This window comes from Hippoglossus hippoglossus, chromosome 7 (assembly GCF_009819705.1).
Source record: "Hippoglossus hippoglossus isolate fHipHip1 chromosome 7, fHipHip1.pri, whole genome shotgun sequence".
Lineage (NCBI taxonomy): Eukaryota > Metazoa > Chordata > Actinopteri > Pleuronectiformes > Pleuronectidae > Hippoglossus > Hippoglossus hippoglossus.
The window spans coordinates 17,917,479-17,933,107 of record NC_047157.1 but is presented as its reverse complement, the minus strand read 5'-3'; the positions used below and the strand labels follow the sequence as shown (position 1 = coordinate 17,933,107).

The 15,629-nt window shown below is 46.4% G+C and overlaps 1 protein-coding gene across 3 annotated transcripts; it reads left to right on the top strand.

Moving 5' to 3' along the window:
• The first annotated feature begins 427 nt into the window (after positions 1 to 427).
• On the top strand, positions 428 to 15,629 carry zhx3 (zinc fingers and homeoboxes 3). 3 transcript variants are annotated; one of them, XM_034590492.1, is made up of 7 exons: positions 428 to 1,021; positions 7,004 to 7,913; positions 8,034 to 8,126; positions 8,233 to 9,801; positions 10,568 to 11,299; positions 13,114 to 13,408; positions 14,385 to 15,629. In XM_034590492.1, the coding sequence occupies exons 2-7, from the start codon at positions 7,170 to 7,172 to the stop codon at positions 14,393 to 14,395; spliced, it is 3,444 nt and encodes a 1,147-aa protein (XP_034446383.1). In that variant the 5' UTR covers positions 428 to 1,021; positions 7,004 to 7,169; the 3' UTR covers positions 14,396 to 15,629. The 3 variants fall into 3 exon arrangements, with proteins under 3 accessions (XP_034446383.1, XP_034446387.1, XP_034446386.1); XM_034590496.1 differs by having other exon boundaries at positions 431 to 1,021; positions 13,132 to 13,408; XM_034590495.1 differs by lacking the exon at positions 428 to 1,021 and adding an exon at positions 3,257 to 3,421.

The following is a 15,629-nucleotide window of genomic DNA, read 5'->3' as shown; positions in this document are numbered from 1 at the left end:
GATATATAACTTAGGCCTGATTAAGTGGTGTGAATTGAGTGATTTGGCTGATCATTTCCCTGAGTGTTTATTGACATGGGTATGGTCAGGACGCTATCTGTTTGTTTTTTACATTTAATTCAGCATTCACCTGCACGCCAAGACAAGTAACTTTCTACCGTCTATGAGAATGCAGGGTAACTTTTGACATAGTGTTAATATATGACAGTACATAAGTACACAGTAGCTGTGTTGTTTCACATGGGGGGGAAACTTGTGATTTAGTGTCAGTGTCTTAATATGCCTACAAATTATTTGTGTGCACAGTAGCTGTTGTTGGTCATGAGGGGTTAAATGCATGATAACTTTTGACATAGTGTCCATATATGTCTGTATATTAGTATATATAAAATGATGTATCTATGTGCACAGTAGCTGCTTGTCATGAGGTGTGATGCATGATAACTTTTGACATGATGTGTGCATGTCTCTTTAACAGAAGTCACCTGGGGGGGGGACAGGTGAGTCCAACGTCACCTTTCACCGGGACCGGTTCTGTCGCTGTGGAGAACTTGACCCATCAGCAGCATCACCGGCACCGGCAGGCTGCAGCCCCGCGTCGCTCCCCCGGTCGGACTCATGTCGGGATGTCTGACTCACTCCGGCTCTCTGCGCCGCGGAGGAGCTCGAGCTCTCACGCCAACTCCACCGTCAGTGACGTGTGCGTCACGTGTCCGCCTCTTCCCTCGGTACGTCCGTCGTGTTTTCTGTCCTCCCCTCCACTGGCTGCCGGAGCTCACCGAGGACAAACAAGCGCAGCACAGCCGAGTGGAGAGGACAGGGGCTGGGGGGGGCTGCATTGTAGGGACCGGTCCGGTGTCACGGTTCGAACCCGCCGATGGACGGAGGGGTCTTCCACCTTCTAAGTTGCCATCAGTGAAGCCCTAACCTCCCGTCAGCCACACTCCTCTGGCTCCTGCCATTGTAAACTTCAGATGTAAAGCCCCTTTCTGCTGCGGACTCCGAGCTGCGACCAGGCGAGGTGAGTGTGTTTTTGTGTTTCCACTCCAAACTTGTGCGCTATCGCTGGAGCCGTTTACCTTTGCGGCGGTTCGGTCCAGCTGCATGTCGCCTGCTTAAAATGGCGACAGTCAACGAGGGGAGACAGAGAGAGAGTATATAGTTTATTTAGGGGCTGGGGGGGGTCTTCGCCTGTTTGAATCGGGTTCACTGTTTTCAAACGCGAACCGCACACGAGCCCCTTTAAGTTGGGGACTCGCGAAGTTGAGCGGAAGATGAACACGCATCATTTTCGGAAATATTCGACGCCGCTGCGCTCAGGGACCAGCGCAGTGAGCCCGAGCAGGTTAGGATACAGCTGCTGGTTCCCGTGTAAAGAAATAGTTTTTAACACAGTAGCTGTGTGTAAATGATGTCGGTTTATTTGAGATTCAGAGCCGGGAGGTTGTCACCGTACCAACCGGCTGGATTTCCATATTTACGAGCTATGTATGAAGAAGTTAGAAAATGACCTCAACCTCCTGTCACTTCACACTAATATATTATAGTTTCCCCCTTTTAAAAAAAATTGAACAGATCATTTACTGTGGTCTTTCCATGTGCTTTTATTAATGTGCATTTTTTTTTTTTTTTTTGTCAGGATTTGATAACATGTTTATATATTGTTTGTTGACACAGACTCAGGTTTAAAATCAAGGCTGCCAAACTGTGGTCAAACAGTCACTTACGAGTTTGCAGGTTGTTGTCTTGGTTATTTATCATGTCTCTGTGTGTGTGTGTGCGTGTGTGACTCCAGGGATTAGATCAAAGCTTTCCCAGACTGCTAATTTGTGTCTGATGCTCACGTGGGGTCCCAGGTAAAGACATGCAGCCTAATCCGGCTACTTATTCATCTATGCATCTATCTCCATCAGCCGAACTGCACCTATCACTCCCGGAGTAGCAGTTTGTGTAATGACTTGTGTAGATGAAACTACACAACTGGAATAACAACACTTCTAATTAGGAATAGTCAGTCATGGATGTTCCTAACATCTGTACAGCTGCATTATAATTATTATTACTACGTCTCCTCCTCTTGCTGTATTTAAGTGTGTCTCTGTGGTGATGAAATGAGCTCAGTGGCTGCACATCTCATTGAATAGTCCCACTCACACACTCGATCACCCCCCCCCCCCCCATCAACACCTCCCCCCCCTCTTTCTCCTTTCCTCCCTGTCTCTCCCTCAGATTTAGCCTTGTATGAAAGGATTCATCAGTACAACACTGTGTAAAACAAATCATATTTTATATTTACTATGAACTAACTTTGGTTGTTTGTTTAATTTCCCCGTATTATTTTTCCTAATAAGCATCAGATGACGAGCTGATGTCGTTCTAAAAGTGAGTGATCCTCACTTTTCATCAGTGGCACTTGTCTTTTCTGTCTTGACCCACGTAATGACCGTTTGTTTTCCTCTTTGGAGGGAGACAGCAGCGTGTTCTTCTCGCACGTCCAGAGTGAGTATAGGTTTGGGTCAGTAGCAGCAGTAGCAGCCTCTTGCTCTGCTTGGCTGGTTAACAGCTTGTGATGTCAGCCATTTTAGGTTGGACAGCACAGAGCATGGTGTTCCGCCATTTCTCTCTCCCTCCCCTCTCAGCAACCCAGTTTTAACACATGCACTGGCAGTGGCCACAGCAATGCAGCCGTTTGCAACCCACACAGCGATCCTCTCCCTGACCTGAGAGCAGCCCAGAAATGGGACCGGGGCGAAGATGGAATGGCACCTTTGCAGCGCTGTCACTGAGAGTTTCTTAGTGCTGCCAGAGTCGTGTAAAAACTGAAGTCGAAAGAAGTTCAGTAGTGCGATATGTGTAAGCATTCAGAGAGGTGAGCCGTGGCGGTCAGCAGAGGAGAGAGCGAGTGAAATCCTTGAGTTGACTGACAGGAGGTGGTTAGCTGGAGCAAGGACTAACGTGGGAATAAATTAACTAGCAAGGTGTTAAGGTGTTGGGACAGAAAACAACACGGCGAAGGATTTCTTAACAAAAAACGTACGTTGAATGTGGCGAAGGGTTTGCTTTGGTGCAGACTTAATAATCATCTTGAAAACACTGGGGGACAGGGTTGGTTCCTTGGGTCTCTCTGACAGAGAAGATGACATCTGCCAGGATTTCAGGCCTGTTTATGTGTCCACATGCTGTGTCCTGTGTTGCCTCCAGTGAATACAGGAGCCCTGCCTCAGGCCTCTACAGGCCAAGCACAGGAGCCACGGAGAGCAGGGGACAATGGCCCAAGCAGATGTCTGGACAGGGACTGGGGCACCGAGTTAACAGGAAGGGACTGCATCAGCTCCGGCCAATAGCGCGCCTTGACGACGGCTACCACACCTAGCAGGGAGACATCAACACTGCGTGAGGGAGGCACTGAAATAGGAGCAGGGTAGGGACTCTCCAAATACCACTCACAGGGGTGTGTGGAACAAACAAGCGCCGCTAGATCCAGAGACTAGATGGCAATGGAGTTGTGTGTGTGTCTAAGTAACTGTGTGCGTATGTGTGTGTTTATCCACACGCATGTGCTTTGGAGAAATGAGCTGGTTGGAGAGAAAGAGGGGGTAGGAGGTGGTTGCCATGGGGACAGTAACACACCAGTGGCGCTGCCGACCTGTCTCTTTGGGCCAAACTTGCTTGGAGAGGGAGGAGAAGAACGAACGGTGAGGGAGAGGGAGGGGAAGCAGAGGGTGAAGAGTGGATTGGCAGAGGGAGGAGGAGTGTGGGGTGGGGGGGGGTAGAGGGAGGAAAAGAGACGAGAGTAGAAACAAGAAATGGAGCAAACGTGGAAAGGACTTCCTGTGGTGTACACCTTTTCTCTGTCTGAGTAGAGAGAGCATTTGTTAGACACAGATCTGAGCCTTGCACCTGTACCCTCGGCTAGGGGATGAGATGAGTGGTTTCGTTAGCACGCAGCTACACTGTGTGGCCAAGCTGCAGAAGGTGTCAATGCTATTATTGGCCTGTACTCAGAGGATATAGCCCAGGCCTAGACAAGAGTCAGGTCAGTGGATGAAAGGAGGTCACGCTGTGCTGAGCCACTGACGCGGCGGAGATAATATAGGTTATGAACTGGGAGGACTGAAACGCCATCTTTGTGTGTCACTGGGAGATCTCTGACTCTTACACAGGGAAAAAATGGCAGCCTCACTACCTCAGTAAACAAGTCTCACACACAGGCATGCAGGCAGCCACCCCCACACACCACATACACACAAACGCATGCACGCACTCCCGTCGTCCCCACCCAATCCCACGTCGCCTCCCTCCACACTCTATCGTACAGGAAACCCACACATGCAAATGCCGACACAAATAACAGACACAAGCCCACCCTCACCACATGGTCAACCTATGTGCTACATTCAAATCAAACGTTATTGGCCGATGCGCTCATACCAGTGAGTCAACGTGTCTTTGCCTGGCATTGCTGAGACATGAGCTACCCATTCCGAGTCACCAATAATAGCATGGCTTGCTTTGCACATTGTTTTCAGTCCTCACCTGTATGGGGCCTGTGGGTGTTGCTGCTTCTGAGGCTCAACCTTTGTTGGCAGATGTGTGCCCACGGTTGTGGTTTTTTGATTTCTCACATGTCATCAGTGTGAAATGGCTTTGCAGTCTTTACAGCTGTCGATATGCATGAATGAGGGAAGTTAAGGTTTTTATGCACTCTGTGTTTACTTGTTTGTTTGTTTGTTTTTTAGCACGGATAGTTATTTTGCATGAGGCAATGCATGTGTCTGAACACATAGACACTGGGGCTGAACTCCAGGTTATGACCACTGGCCGAAGAGCTCGGGTTGGAACATTCCAGGCTTTGCAGTGCAGCGACGAGCGAGGGAGGGAGGGAAGGAGAGAGGAGGGAAAGACTGTGATTGTAGTTTGGAGCAAGAGGGGGTCGTTGGAAGAGTGGGGGTTGGCAGGGTGAGGTGGGATGGCTGGTTGGAGGAGGGTATCAATGAGGGAAAATTCCTCACTGAAACACCTCAGCGCTTCCTCCACGACTGTTAACACCCCTCCTTCCCATGCCTCCTCACCCCAAACCGGCTGCCCATCCCCCACCATCCTCTCCCGTTCGCTCTCCCTCTCCTCTCGCTTGCCCACCCACACCCAACGGAACCACGTGATGGATGGCTCAGACTGCCCACCCATAAGCCTTTGTGTTGTGTCATGTGACCGGCCTGCCTTGGCAGAGCAGTGCCCCCTGATGCAGAACTGAATGGCAGGGGGAGTAGGTGGGGTGCACAACTGCCCCAGCCATGGGCAGCTACTCTCTCTGGGGGGCTTGCACAGGGGAACAAGGGGCATCTCGTTCCCTCCTCAGTAAACTTCATTTGCCTGTTAACCCCTCAAGCTCTGATCCAAAGAGAGGGGTCTGTCAGTGGTGTGAAAGAAAAGATGCCCACTCTGCGATAGGGTCTTCATCACAGGCGTAATAAAGTATCTCATTATTGTCTGATTGTTTAAGCAGGTGATTTATGTAGATACGATATGTCATATGTAGACTGATGAAGATTAGGGCAGATTTATTGACTCAAACTGGAAGTGCAGGCATCAGAACACAGTAAAGTGAACTCTGTGTACCTTTGCCCGGTTATTGCATGAAAGGGTGTCTGTCACACCCCAGCCCTGAAAGGGTTAACGGGGCTTTGAGCTTGTGTACTGTGACCTCTCTGTGGCCAGAGCAAAGCTGTGAGAGTTTTTTGGGGGCTACCAGAAGAAAGAAATTCTTATCCACTGACCAATTCATATTGAAATGAAGAAAGGTGGATTTGTCGTTTGATGACACCGACACCTGAGAGAGACGGTGGCGAAGCAGCAGCAATGTGTACATTATGCTCAATCTGAAATTAGCCCCAGACATGTTTAATATTAAACATGGGATTGTTTGCACATAGGAAAGGGTAAGATTGTTTTAGATATGGGCTATTTACCAGAAAAGCTGCATACGATTTGTTCATAAAATATCTTTGCATAAGGAGCGGCTGGATATAGAGAGGTTTTCAGGGGTTTCCTGTTGAACTTTTGCAAGCCTTTAAACTTTTTGTGAGCTTTTTGCCGCCCTTTGCGTGAGGCGTCATGTCAGTGCAGGGTGATTGGTAGAGTAATTGCCCTAGAGCTGTCCTCTGATACTGCATCACTACCTCTCTGTCAGAGAGAGGGAGGGAGGGAGCAAGGGAGAGAGAGGAAAACTACTCCAAGACATTTTATGGAGACGAGGAATCAAGAGGTGATTTGAAAAAAATGTAAGATTCGTATTCATGGTCAGGTTTGTGTGTTTCCCTCTGTACCAATGTTGGGGGCAAGAATTACATCTTTCCAAGGAACATCTGTTGAACCTCCCACTTGCACAATTGTCGAGCAGGCCCTATATTTAGCAACACATTCATAAGTGTGTATTTCAGATTTTTTTTTAAAAAAGGTGTTCAGTGAAGCTACTGTGGATTAAAAAAAACAGAATGTGCTCTCTCTGTGGGGGTGTGTCTGAACGAGGGGAAGTGAGACAGAGTTGCGTGGGGGAGGGGAAAGATCGGGGTAGGACAGGAGCTCTCCCAAAAAGCCTTTAGTGTAGAAGCAGACAGGGCACGTTTGAATGCCCTAATAAAAGAGGTAGCCTGGAGAGTTGAGGGGAAAACTTAAACATTTTAAGCAACTCAAGATTTGAATGGCTTCAGCTGAATCCATTCACAGGGCCTTTATATTATCAATGCTGTTGATATTTTACTTGGAAACATCCAGCTGTGCATGATTTTGGTCCAGCTGTGAGGAAACTGGCTTGTACTGACAAAAGTGAGAAATCCAATCTTACTCCTTCTTCTCAAGGTCGTCTCTCCTTTTCCAATATCTGCCCTTATCTGTTATTGAAATTAAACATTTTATATAAAACTATTCAACAAATTACAAGTGTATCATATTTTATTATGACTGACGAATTCAACTAAAATATGTTCTTTTCTCTCGTCCTCAGGTTTTTACTCAAAACTGCGGTGAGAGCTGCGAGTGGATCTATGGACGAGTCCCGCCGTCCTCCCTCCCCCGCGCCTGGTCTATAGTCAACCGGAAACGACTCACATTCTCACTCACACCCTGCTCACTGTCGTTTGAACAACCCTTTTCACCCCTGCGGTCACACCATGGCCAGCAAAAGGAAGTCAACTACTCCTTGTATGATACCCAGCAAGATAATACGTCCTTTGGAGGAGGCTGAACAGGACTTCCCTGCTCTTCTCTGTCAGTCCAGGATTTTTGGAGGGGGCAGACAAAGCCCCCTAGACCCTTCAGAGTCTTCCAAACCAGAGGCAGGGGACGCTGTCAAAGACTGTGCTGGCACTTACACCTGTAAGCCTTGTAACTTTGAAACCCAGGACCTTAATTTGTTCTTGGATCATGTGTACACCGGGCACCCAGACTTTCGCGCAGACCCCAGCTTCTGTTGCCTGAGCTGTGGGGTTTCGGCGCCCAAGTTTGAGGGTCTGGCTCTGCACAATGCCAGGGTTCACCCCAGCACTTGGAACACTACTTTACAGCTGAGGAAGAAGGACAGGAGGGTTGTGGTGGAGCAGAATCTGATAAGTGGGACAGAGTCTGGGAAGGACAGTGAAATTTCCATAAGCAAGACTCCAATAATGAGGATGCTGAAGGGCAAGTCGGAGCCCAAACGGATAGTGGTGCCTCATCCAGTCTCCAACGATTCTTCATCGGATCCTCTCTCAGTCTCCTCCTCCAAAGAGGCCAAGAGAAAAGAGACCACTGCAGTGACGGTCACACATGTTCCTACAATAGTCCACAATGGAACCACCAAGGTCACGCTGCCCTCAGCAATTCAGATCGTCAATGGCTCTGGAGCGTTACCGATGCTCAAGACCCCCATCACACAGGTACATGGTCATCCTCTCTGTTTTTCAGTTTGGCTGTTGGTAGAATTCTGTTTTAATTTTTTCTTAGACAAGTTAATTCATATTCCTTCATTTAGATGATTTTAAATCTGTTTGCTACAGGTGGTTTCAGTGGTTCAGACCAGAAACTTTCATCAATCTGCACCGATCACAGTCTCTTCAAATATGTCCTCTTCCTCAAAAAACCTCCCCAAGGTAATTGTTTTGTTATTCATATTTTATATCCCACTGTTTTGAAATGAATCGGATGTAAAATAACATAATTATCGCCTACTTAAATTTTCCTCTTTGTCCCTCCCAGGTGATGATTCCCCTGAGCAGCATCCCTACGTACAGTGCCTCCATGGACTCCTCTTCCTTCTTGAAGACCTCCTTCAGTAAGTTCCCGTACCCCACGAAGGCTGAGCTCTGCTACCTGACTGTGGTCACAAAGTTTCCAGAAGAGCAGATTAAGATCTGGTTCACGGCCCAGAGACTTAAACAAGGCATCAGCTGGTCTCCCGAGGAGATCGAGGAGGCCAGGAGGAAGATGTTTAACACCATCATCCAAACAGCACCTTCCAGTGCACATAACCAAATCCACAGCCACTACAGCCCAGCCCATCACACATTCACAGTCCTGCCTGCGTCACTGGGAGCCACTGGGATCCCTCATATCCTGCAGGGATCTCTTGTTAGCCAGGCCGGGGTAATCGTCACACAGCCTATGATGGCCAATGGTATCCAGCTTAGCAGCACCCCTTTGGCCCTGGCCGTCACGCCTAAGCCCCAGGCAGCAGCCCGCCCCATGATGCAGGCCCGACCTGCTGCAGCCCTGGTGGCAGACAAAGGCATCAGCATGGTGGTGGGGACAGTGGGCAGCAGCAGCACTGTGAGCAACATCATTAGCAGCAGTAATAGTAGTAGGAGTGGGGGAGGGGGTACGAAAAACAGCATTGTCGGTAGCAGTCAAGCTAGTGTCATCAACCTTAGTCTGGGAAGCAGTAATCATAGTAATGGCAGGGTGAGCAGTGTCAATGGTAAACACAGCAATGCTAATGCAGTCTGCAGTGACAAGAGCAAAAGTAATGTTACCAGCCGTGTAACTGATAAGAAAACTGATATCAGCAAAGCTAATAACACCAGCATTGTGCACAGTGACAGCAAAGTAACCACAGACAGTAAACCTAAACACAGTAACGGCAGAACGGGCAGTGATGGACAGAGGAGTAAAGATGCTAACGTTACCAGCAACAAAAATAAAACGAGGAACACAAGTACAGATGACGTTGACCCCATTGACCCTCTAAATATGAAAATGGAGGACGCTTCTTCCCCTGCCTCCAAATCTTCTTCCCCCTCGCCTTCAGCTCCTCCAGGCAGCACGTCTGGCTCCGGGACGCCAGTCAACGCGTTCCTCGACCCCAGCTTTTACAAGAGCAAGAAGTCTCAAGTGCAGCTCAGCGCACTGAAGGACAGCTTTCAGGGCAGCCAGTTTCCCGACCAGGAGGAGGTCGACCGCCTCATTGCTCGGACTGGGCTCACAGTGCGAGAAGTTCGCAAGTGGTTCAGTGACCGGCGCTACCATTTTCGGAATCTCAAAGGGGTGCGCACGAGCACAGGTGCACAGAACAACAAGTCTGGCACTGCAGCTGTAACAGGGAGTGGTTCAGGTTTACCAGGGAGTGGCGCCGCTGGCAGTGCCAACCCTGTTGACTTGTCAGAAAGTAGCAGCAGCTCTGGTGCCAAAACGCCCCAGCACAGCTCTGCACCCCTGAGTCCAACGACACCTCAGACTCCCACCTCACCCAGCACGCCCTCCCGCCGACTCCCCAGACAACCATCTGAAGATTTCACAGCTATCCGCTACAAGGAGAGAGAACCCCATCAGGTGAGACCCTTAAGATATGACCTCTGGGTTAATTCCGGAGAATTGGCTGCAGAGTTTACCCAGAGTTTGCCTTTCACACATGCACAACACAGCAGGAGGTTCTCTGCACAGACTCATTCACAACAGCAACCAATCCATAGGCAGGAAGTGACGTATTAACTCTGATGCATAGATCACGTTATCATGTTTTCAGCACCCCGGCTCTTATCACCACAAACTCTCTTGACATCTTTGTCTTCTACGTGTATGGCACCATTTTTTCACCGGGAAATATTTGTTTTATTTTTGTTTAGTTTTTTTATTTAATTTTGGGTCTGACATGCATTAGACGCGTCATCAACTCCCAGGGGTTGTGTTACATGTGTTACAGAGCTTCACAGTTTATGCAGGAGTAAATGTGCAAAGTATCCATGTACTACAGAATGTACATGATGCACATAGCAGAGCCCATTTACAGGTCTTGGGGAGTTCTACTACATACTGTAAAAAAGTAATCCTACATTAGCCACTAAGTATAACACACCTGTATCACTGACTCATAACCAAAGTTTTTCAGTTTATAGTGATATATCAAAGAAAAGCAACACATACTTACAATGGAAAAGCTGCTATGAGAGAAGGTTTTTGTATTTTAGTTTGACAACTAGCTTTAAGTATTGCAGATTAATTTTCCAATTTAGCCGCTAATCAATTAATCAAGCCCATCAATGTATTTAGTTCTACTTGTTAAAAGGATTGACCTTGTCCTCATCTGTATCATGTTTAGTTGAAGGCACTCGAGGCCAGTTTTGCAGAGGACCCCGACCCATCTGGAGAAGAGGTGGACAGGCTGCGAACTGAGACCAAGATGACCAGGAGGGAGATCCATGGCTGGTTTGCTGAGAGGAGGAAGAAAGCCGCAGCTGAGAAGAAGAAGGAGGAGGCAGATCGGGCACTGAGAGAGGAGGAGGTGGGGGTTGATGGGGAGGAACGACAGAGAGAGGACGGTTCAGGAGAACTGAAAGTCAACCCCATTAAGATTAATCTGAAGATGCTGAAGGTGACAGAGGCCAGCGGCAAAGCAGAGGGCGAAGGGTTGGAGAGCTCTGCTTTACCGCTTCTGTCCAGCAGCACACCTGCATCCTCCCCAGGCTCTGCCCCATCCTCCACCCCTAAACCCTCCCAGTCCTTCACCCTGACACCCAAACCATCCAACTCTCCCAAACCCACAGCCATCCGAGGCAAGAAGACAGCAGAGCAGCTTCACCTGCTCAAACAAGTCTACGCCCGCACCCAGTGGCCCAGTGCTGCTCAGTACGATGAGCTCATCTCAGCTTCTGGACTGCCCAGACCTGAGGTGGTGCGGTGGTTTGGGGACTCCCGGTATGTGCAGAAGAACGGCCAGCTGAAGTGGCTGGAGTCGTACCAGACCATGGCTCTGGAGGAGGAACTCCAGACGGAGAACACGCAGATCCTCCAGGCACATCTGGACGTACACGGCAGAGCAGAGGAGACGCAGGTAACTGACAACTATATATAGCATTTCCACATTTTCTTTGAGCAGCTCAGTGTCTCTGAACAACTGAAATCTGAGAGGCAGGTGATGAATCTGTGCTGGGGGGATAAAAGATAAAAGATAAAAGATTAACTGGTCTGCAGGAGAAAATGTGCTCGTATTCTGCAAAGCCACAGTTGTTTTTCTCTGTGTTCGGCAGAGGTTATTTTTGGGGCTTGTAAATGACTTGGGAGCCACACAAGTAATTAAAAAAATAATAAGAACTGAATTTTTCTTCCTGAATATTATTGTGTATCCGAGCCGGCAGCACGCTCCGTAATTCAGCTTGATTGCTTTTGATGAATGATTCCTTCATTCAGTTGTGGTCCCACTGATTCACTGGTGTCTGACTTTTACTTTAATCTTTTGAATTGACTCTCTCTCTATATATATTTGATCTACTTGGTGCTAGACTTAAGTGTCATACGCTGTAGCTCATAGAGGGGACAGTGTTCTGGTTTAGAAATGACACCTGGAAGCTCCACGGTTGGTGACAGGGTGGTTTGTTAAAATTTCTATCAATATGCCCAGCGACAAGTACGTAATAGATTTTTAAGCTTTCAGAGTCTGAGTGCCTTGGAATTCCCTGCAGTTTGTAAATGCCCCTGCTCTTGCACTCTACATCTGGTTTTTAAAGCAGTTTTTGAATGAAAATATTAATAAAAGACTTCAGCTGGAGGAGAGATATTGAGCACAAAACATGTGAATTGTATTATCACCAAATAATTGTCATGCTCTGCTACTCTGCTATGGTACTATGAATTATGTGTGCATCAACAATATATAAGTTTTAAATTATTTACTCATTTTAGCACCAGCTGCTTAAGCAAAAGTGTGCCATAAAGAAATAAGAACACAAACACATAATATCGGTAGAAAAAGGTCTCATTAATCTGTGTAGGTAAATAATTTGTTTATATAATTGTGTCAGGATGTTTGGTAAAAAAAACAGTTTCATATCTATTTTACTTCCAGGTGAGAACAGTTGAGGACATGGTGACATCACGTCCTTGTGTTGAACAGTGTTTATCTTCTTAGTTTAACATTAACATCCGTCATTGATTTTTTTTTCTAATGCGTCAAAGTTTCCCTCATCTGACAACATCCAGATGCTGCTGAGTAACAGATTAAATAGAAATAAAGACATTTAAAAACTAAAAGGTGACTTGATCAGGGGAGATTTTATAAACTATAACAAGTAGGATACATCTCACAGATGGAACTGTAAAATATTTTGTTTCTGTTCTGTTCCTACTATTTCAGATGTCAGGGGTAGAAATTAATACACTGTTGTTGAGGATGTATCACTTTATTAGCTATCAAATCTAATGTAACCCAGAACAACAGCTCGGATATAAATGATACTGTGAGAGATATTTAACGTGTGTTTATTGAGGTTTGTACTTTGCACCGATTGAACTGGACTGTTTTATGAGAGATGTTTCTAAGTAATGAATATAAAAAATCTGATAATTTAATTGACACCTCTGACTAGGACCTGAGTATTAAAGATATAGTAAAAATTCTCTGAGCAAAAACTGGCTTTTAAAGGAAGAACATGTGGCAGCGCTGTTGTAATAGATAATAAAATGGCTAATTAACTTTAGATAGATGAGGCTGTTTCGCTGACTTTACTGAGTGAGTTTAGTTATTTTATTACCCTTTACTAATTGTGCTTTTCTTACACTGTGTTTTTTCAGTCACCCGTATTCTGTTATTGAATGAGGTCTTTTATAAATTGTGATCAAAGTTTTTAATGCGTGGCTTTGATCTAACAGATTCTTCTTCCCACACAGCTGCAGGGACTGGCTGACGAGAGCGGTTTAACAACGGACCTGGTGCGACACTGGTTCGCTACCAAGGCGTCTTTGCCACAGACGGAACAAACTGTTGCTGTGACGGGACCAGGACCAGTTGCCCCGGGCGTGGCCACCGAGCCACCGACGACAGGCTCCTCCCCTCTGGAGTCGGAGCCAGGAGGAGGAACCGAGGAGAAAATGGAGCAGTCGGTGTGTGGTGTCACAACAGACCCAGAGGAGGCCAACACTGACGAGACTGTGAATCCTACTAAAGGTAGTCTTTAGTATCATCTTTAACGTGATACGTGCAGAAATTACGTCCCTTGATGTTTGACTGAACTGGATATAACGGATTGTTACCAGACGAGGGTTGGAACAAAAAGAGGCGACTCCTTAATGTATTTGGTGTAGCTTTGACTAACCTTTGCCACATCAACCAGAAAAGAACACAAAAGATTTAAAGACATCAAGTTTGGAATTTCCTTGAGTGGCATTTCTCAGTATTTGGTAGAGGCTAACACCTGCACCACACCATGGACCAGTTTGTCCACTGACATTAACCTTTGTTTAAACTCCTGAGAATGAGGTTAACAAGTCATTGCTGGGAATTAATTACTGTGATGTAACTTCTGAATTTCAAAAATGATAATCCCTCCCACTCATGACTGAGAAAACTAATCATATTAGTGTGACGTGTAACCAACAAAATTGGTAGCAAACATTTTCTGGACTCTGCCTTTCACATATGAAGAATGCAGCAGGAGATTGTTCCGGTCTGATGAGTTCACAACAACAGGAACATTTCTGAAACATTCAGGCGAGGAAGCAGGAGGCAGGACATGACTTATAAATTCCACTGCTAAAATTTCAGGATAATATGTGGACTTAATCGCACGTTTGAAACCATCTTAAGTTGAATGTGTTATGTGCCAAAAACGTCACCAGAAACTGGAACTAGATAATTTTAATACAGTATCAAAATGATTTATCTAAATAAAGTTGTTTGGATGATTAATTTTCTTTGGATTAACTAATCAGTTGAGTGCGCAAGTAATCGTTATCATCATATGGGGACGAATCTCCGCAGTAACATGTTATTGTCTCTCAGTTAACACAGAAGTGTTACAGGGACAAAACGATCAGAGTTGTGTGTAACGAGGTTCACTGTGTGTTCGGTATAATCTTTAAAGTAAATTCATGTTTTCTGGCTCATGGATTTTTAATTAAAATTTTTCTTCAAATTACCAAAGGAACCGACTGAAGAGGCTGTTTGTCGGAGGACGGAGTTCACGACGCAGGTGGTCTTTGTGTCGGGAGTCTGAGTAAAAGATGGCAGATGTGGTTGTAACAGGATCACTGGATGGAAATGGACCTTGAAACCATCCCCACACACCCATCCCTCCCTCTCTCTCTCTCTCTCTCCCCCCTAGAGGTAGGCATGACCTCCCCCCTGCTATGTGAGATGGACGCTTAAGCTACTAACCAACCCCCCCTCTATCAATCCATCCACCTACACGCCCACTCTCCCTCCATCTCCTGCTTTGTCTACCCCTCTGCGACACACCCACCCTCTCCAATATCTGTCCGTCCACCATTTTACCTCCAGACAGAGGTTCCAGTAGGAATTGCAATCCAGTTGTGGTGGAGGGAGGGGTGAGGTGTTGTTTTACACCTGCCTGCTGGAGCGGAAGAACAGAAGAAAAACTAAATGTGGCGGAAGAAGAGGAGGAGGATCTAAAAAAGGAAGAGGTGTGGTCAGGGATTGAGACCTCACAGCAGATGTCGATTGGGGGGGGGATGGTGGGTTGGGTTCGGACAGATATCGACCAAGTCCACCCTCGGACCTGGATCGTCTGAGACACTGTTCATAGTTTGTTTCGGGGTACGAGAAACCACACAGCTCTCTGCGACAGGGAGCTTAAGCCGGGGCCTTAAAGTAAAAGAATAATGAACCTACTTTTCTTTTTTTTCTTTTTTTTTCCATTGTGTTAATATCCTGCTCCGTTTCTTTTCCCATCATGCACTCTCACACTTTGACTTCATGCTTGCAGCTGAACGTGCTCGCTGGGCTGTTGGCATCTTATGTGAAACACAGCACTGGTGTTCATTCGATCCTGCCTTGAATTTTGTATTTTTTTGGGGGGGACATCTCTTTATACTCACTCTTCATTTCTCAGCTAATACAGAACATAAACTTGTTCTGTTTGGGGAAAAACGTCTAGAGTTAGTTTCATCCGAAGGGGGCAAGCCTCCCTGTTGTGTATAAAATGAAAAAAAGACGACTCGATATATTAGACTTTATGGAATCTGGTTTGTGTTGTAGCATCAAGTGCTTCTTCTCTACGTCACTGACCTGTACGTTCATTTGTTTTTATGGAACTTTATAATGAAATAAAATTGACTGTAAAACAACTGTGAACTTTTACCAGAGTTCCATACTTAGGCTTGATGTATAATTTTTACAGATATTTGCAGAATAAAAAGAATGTAATAAA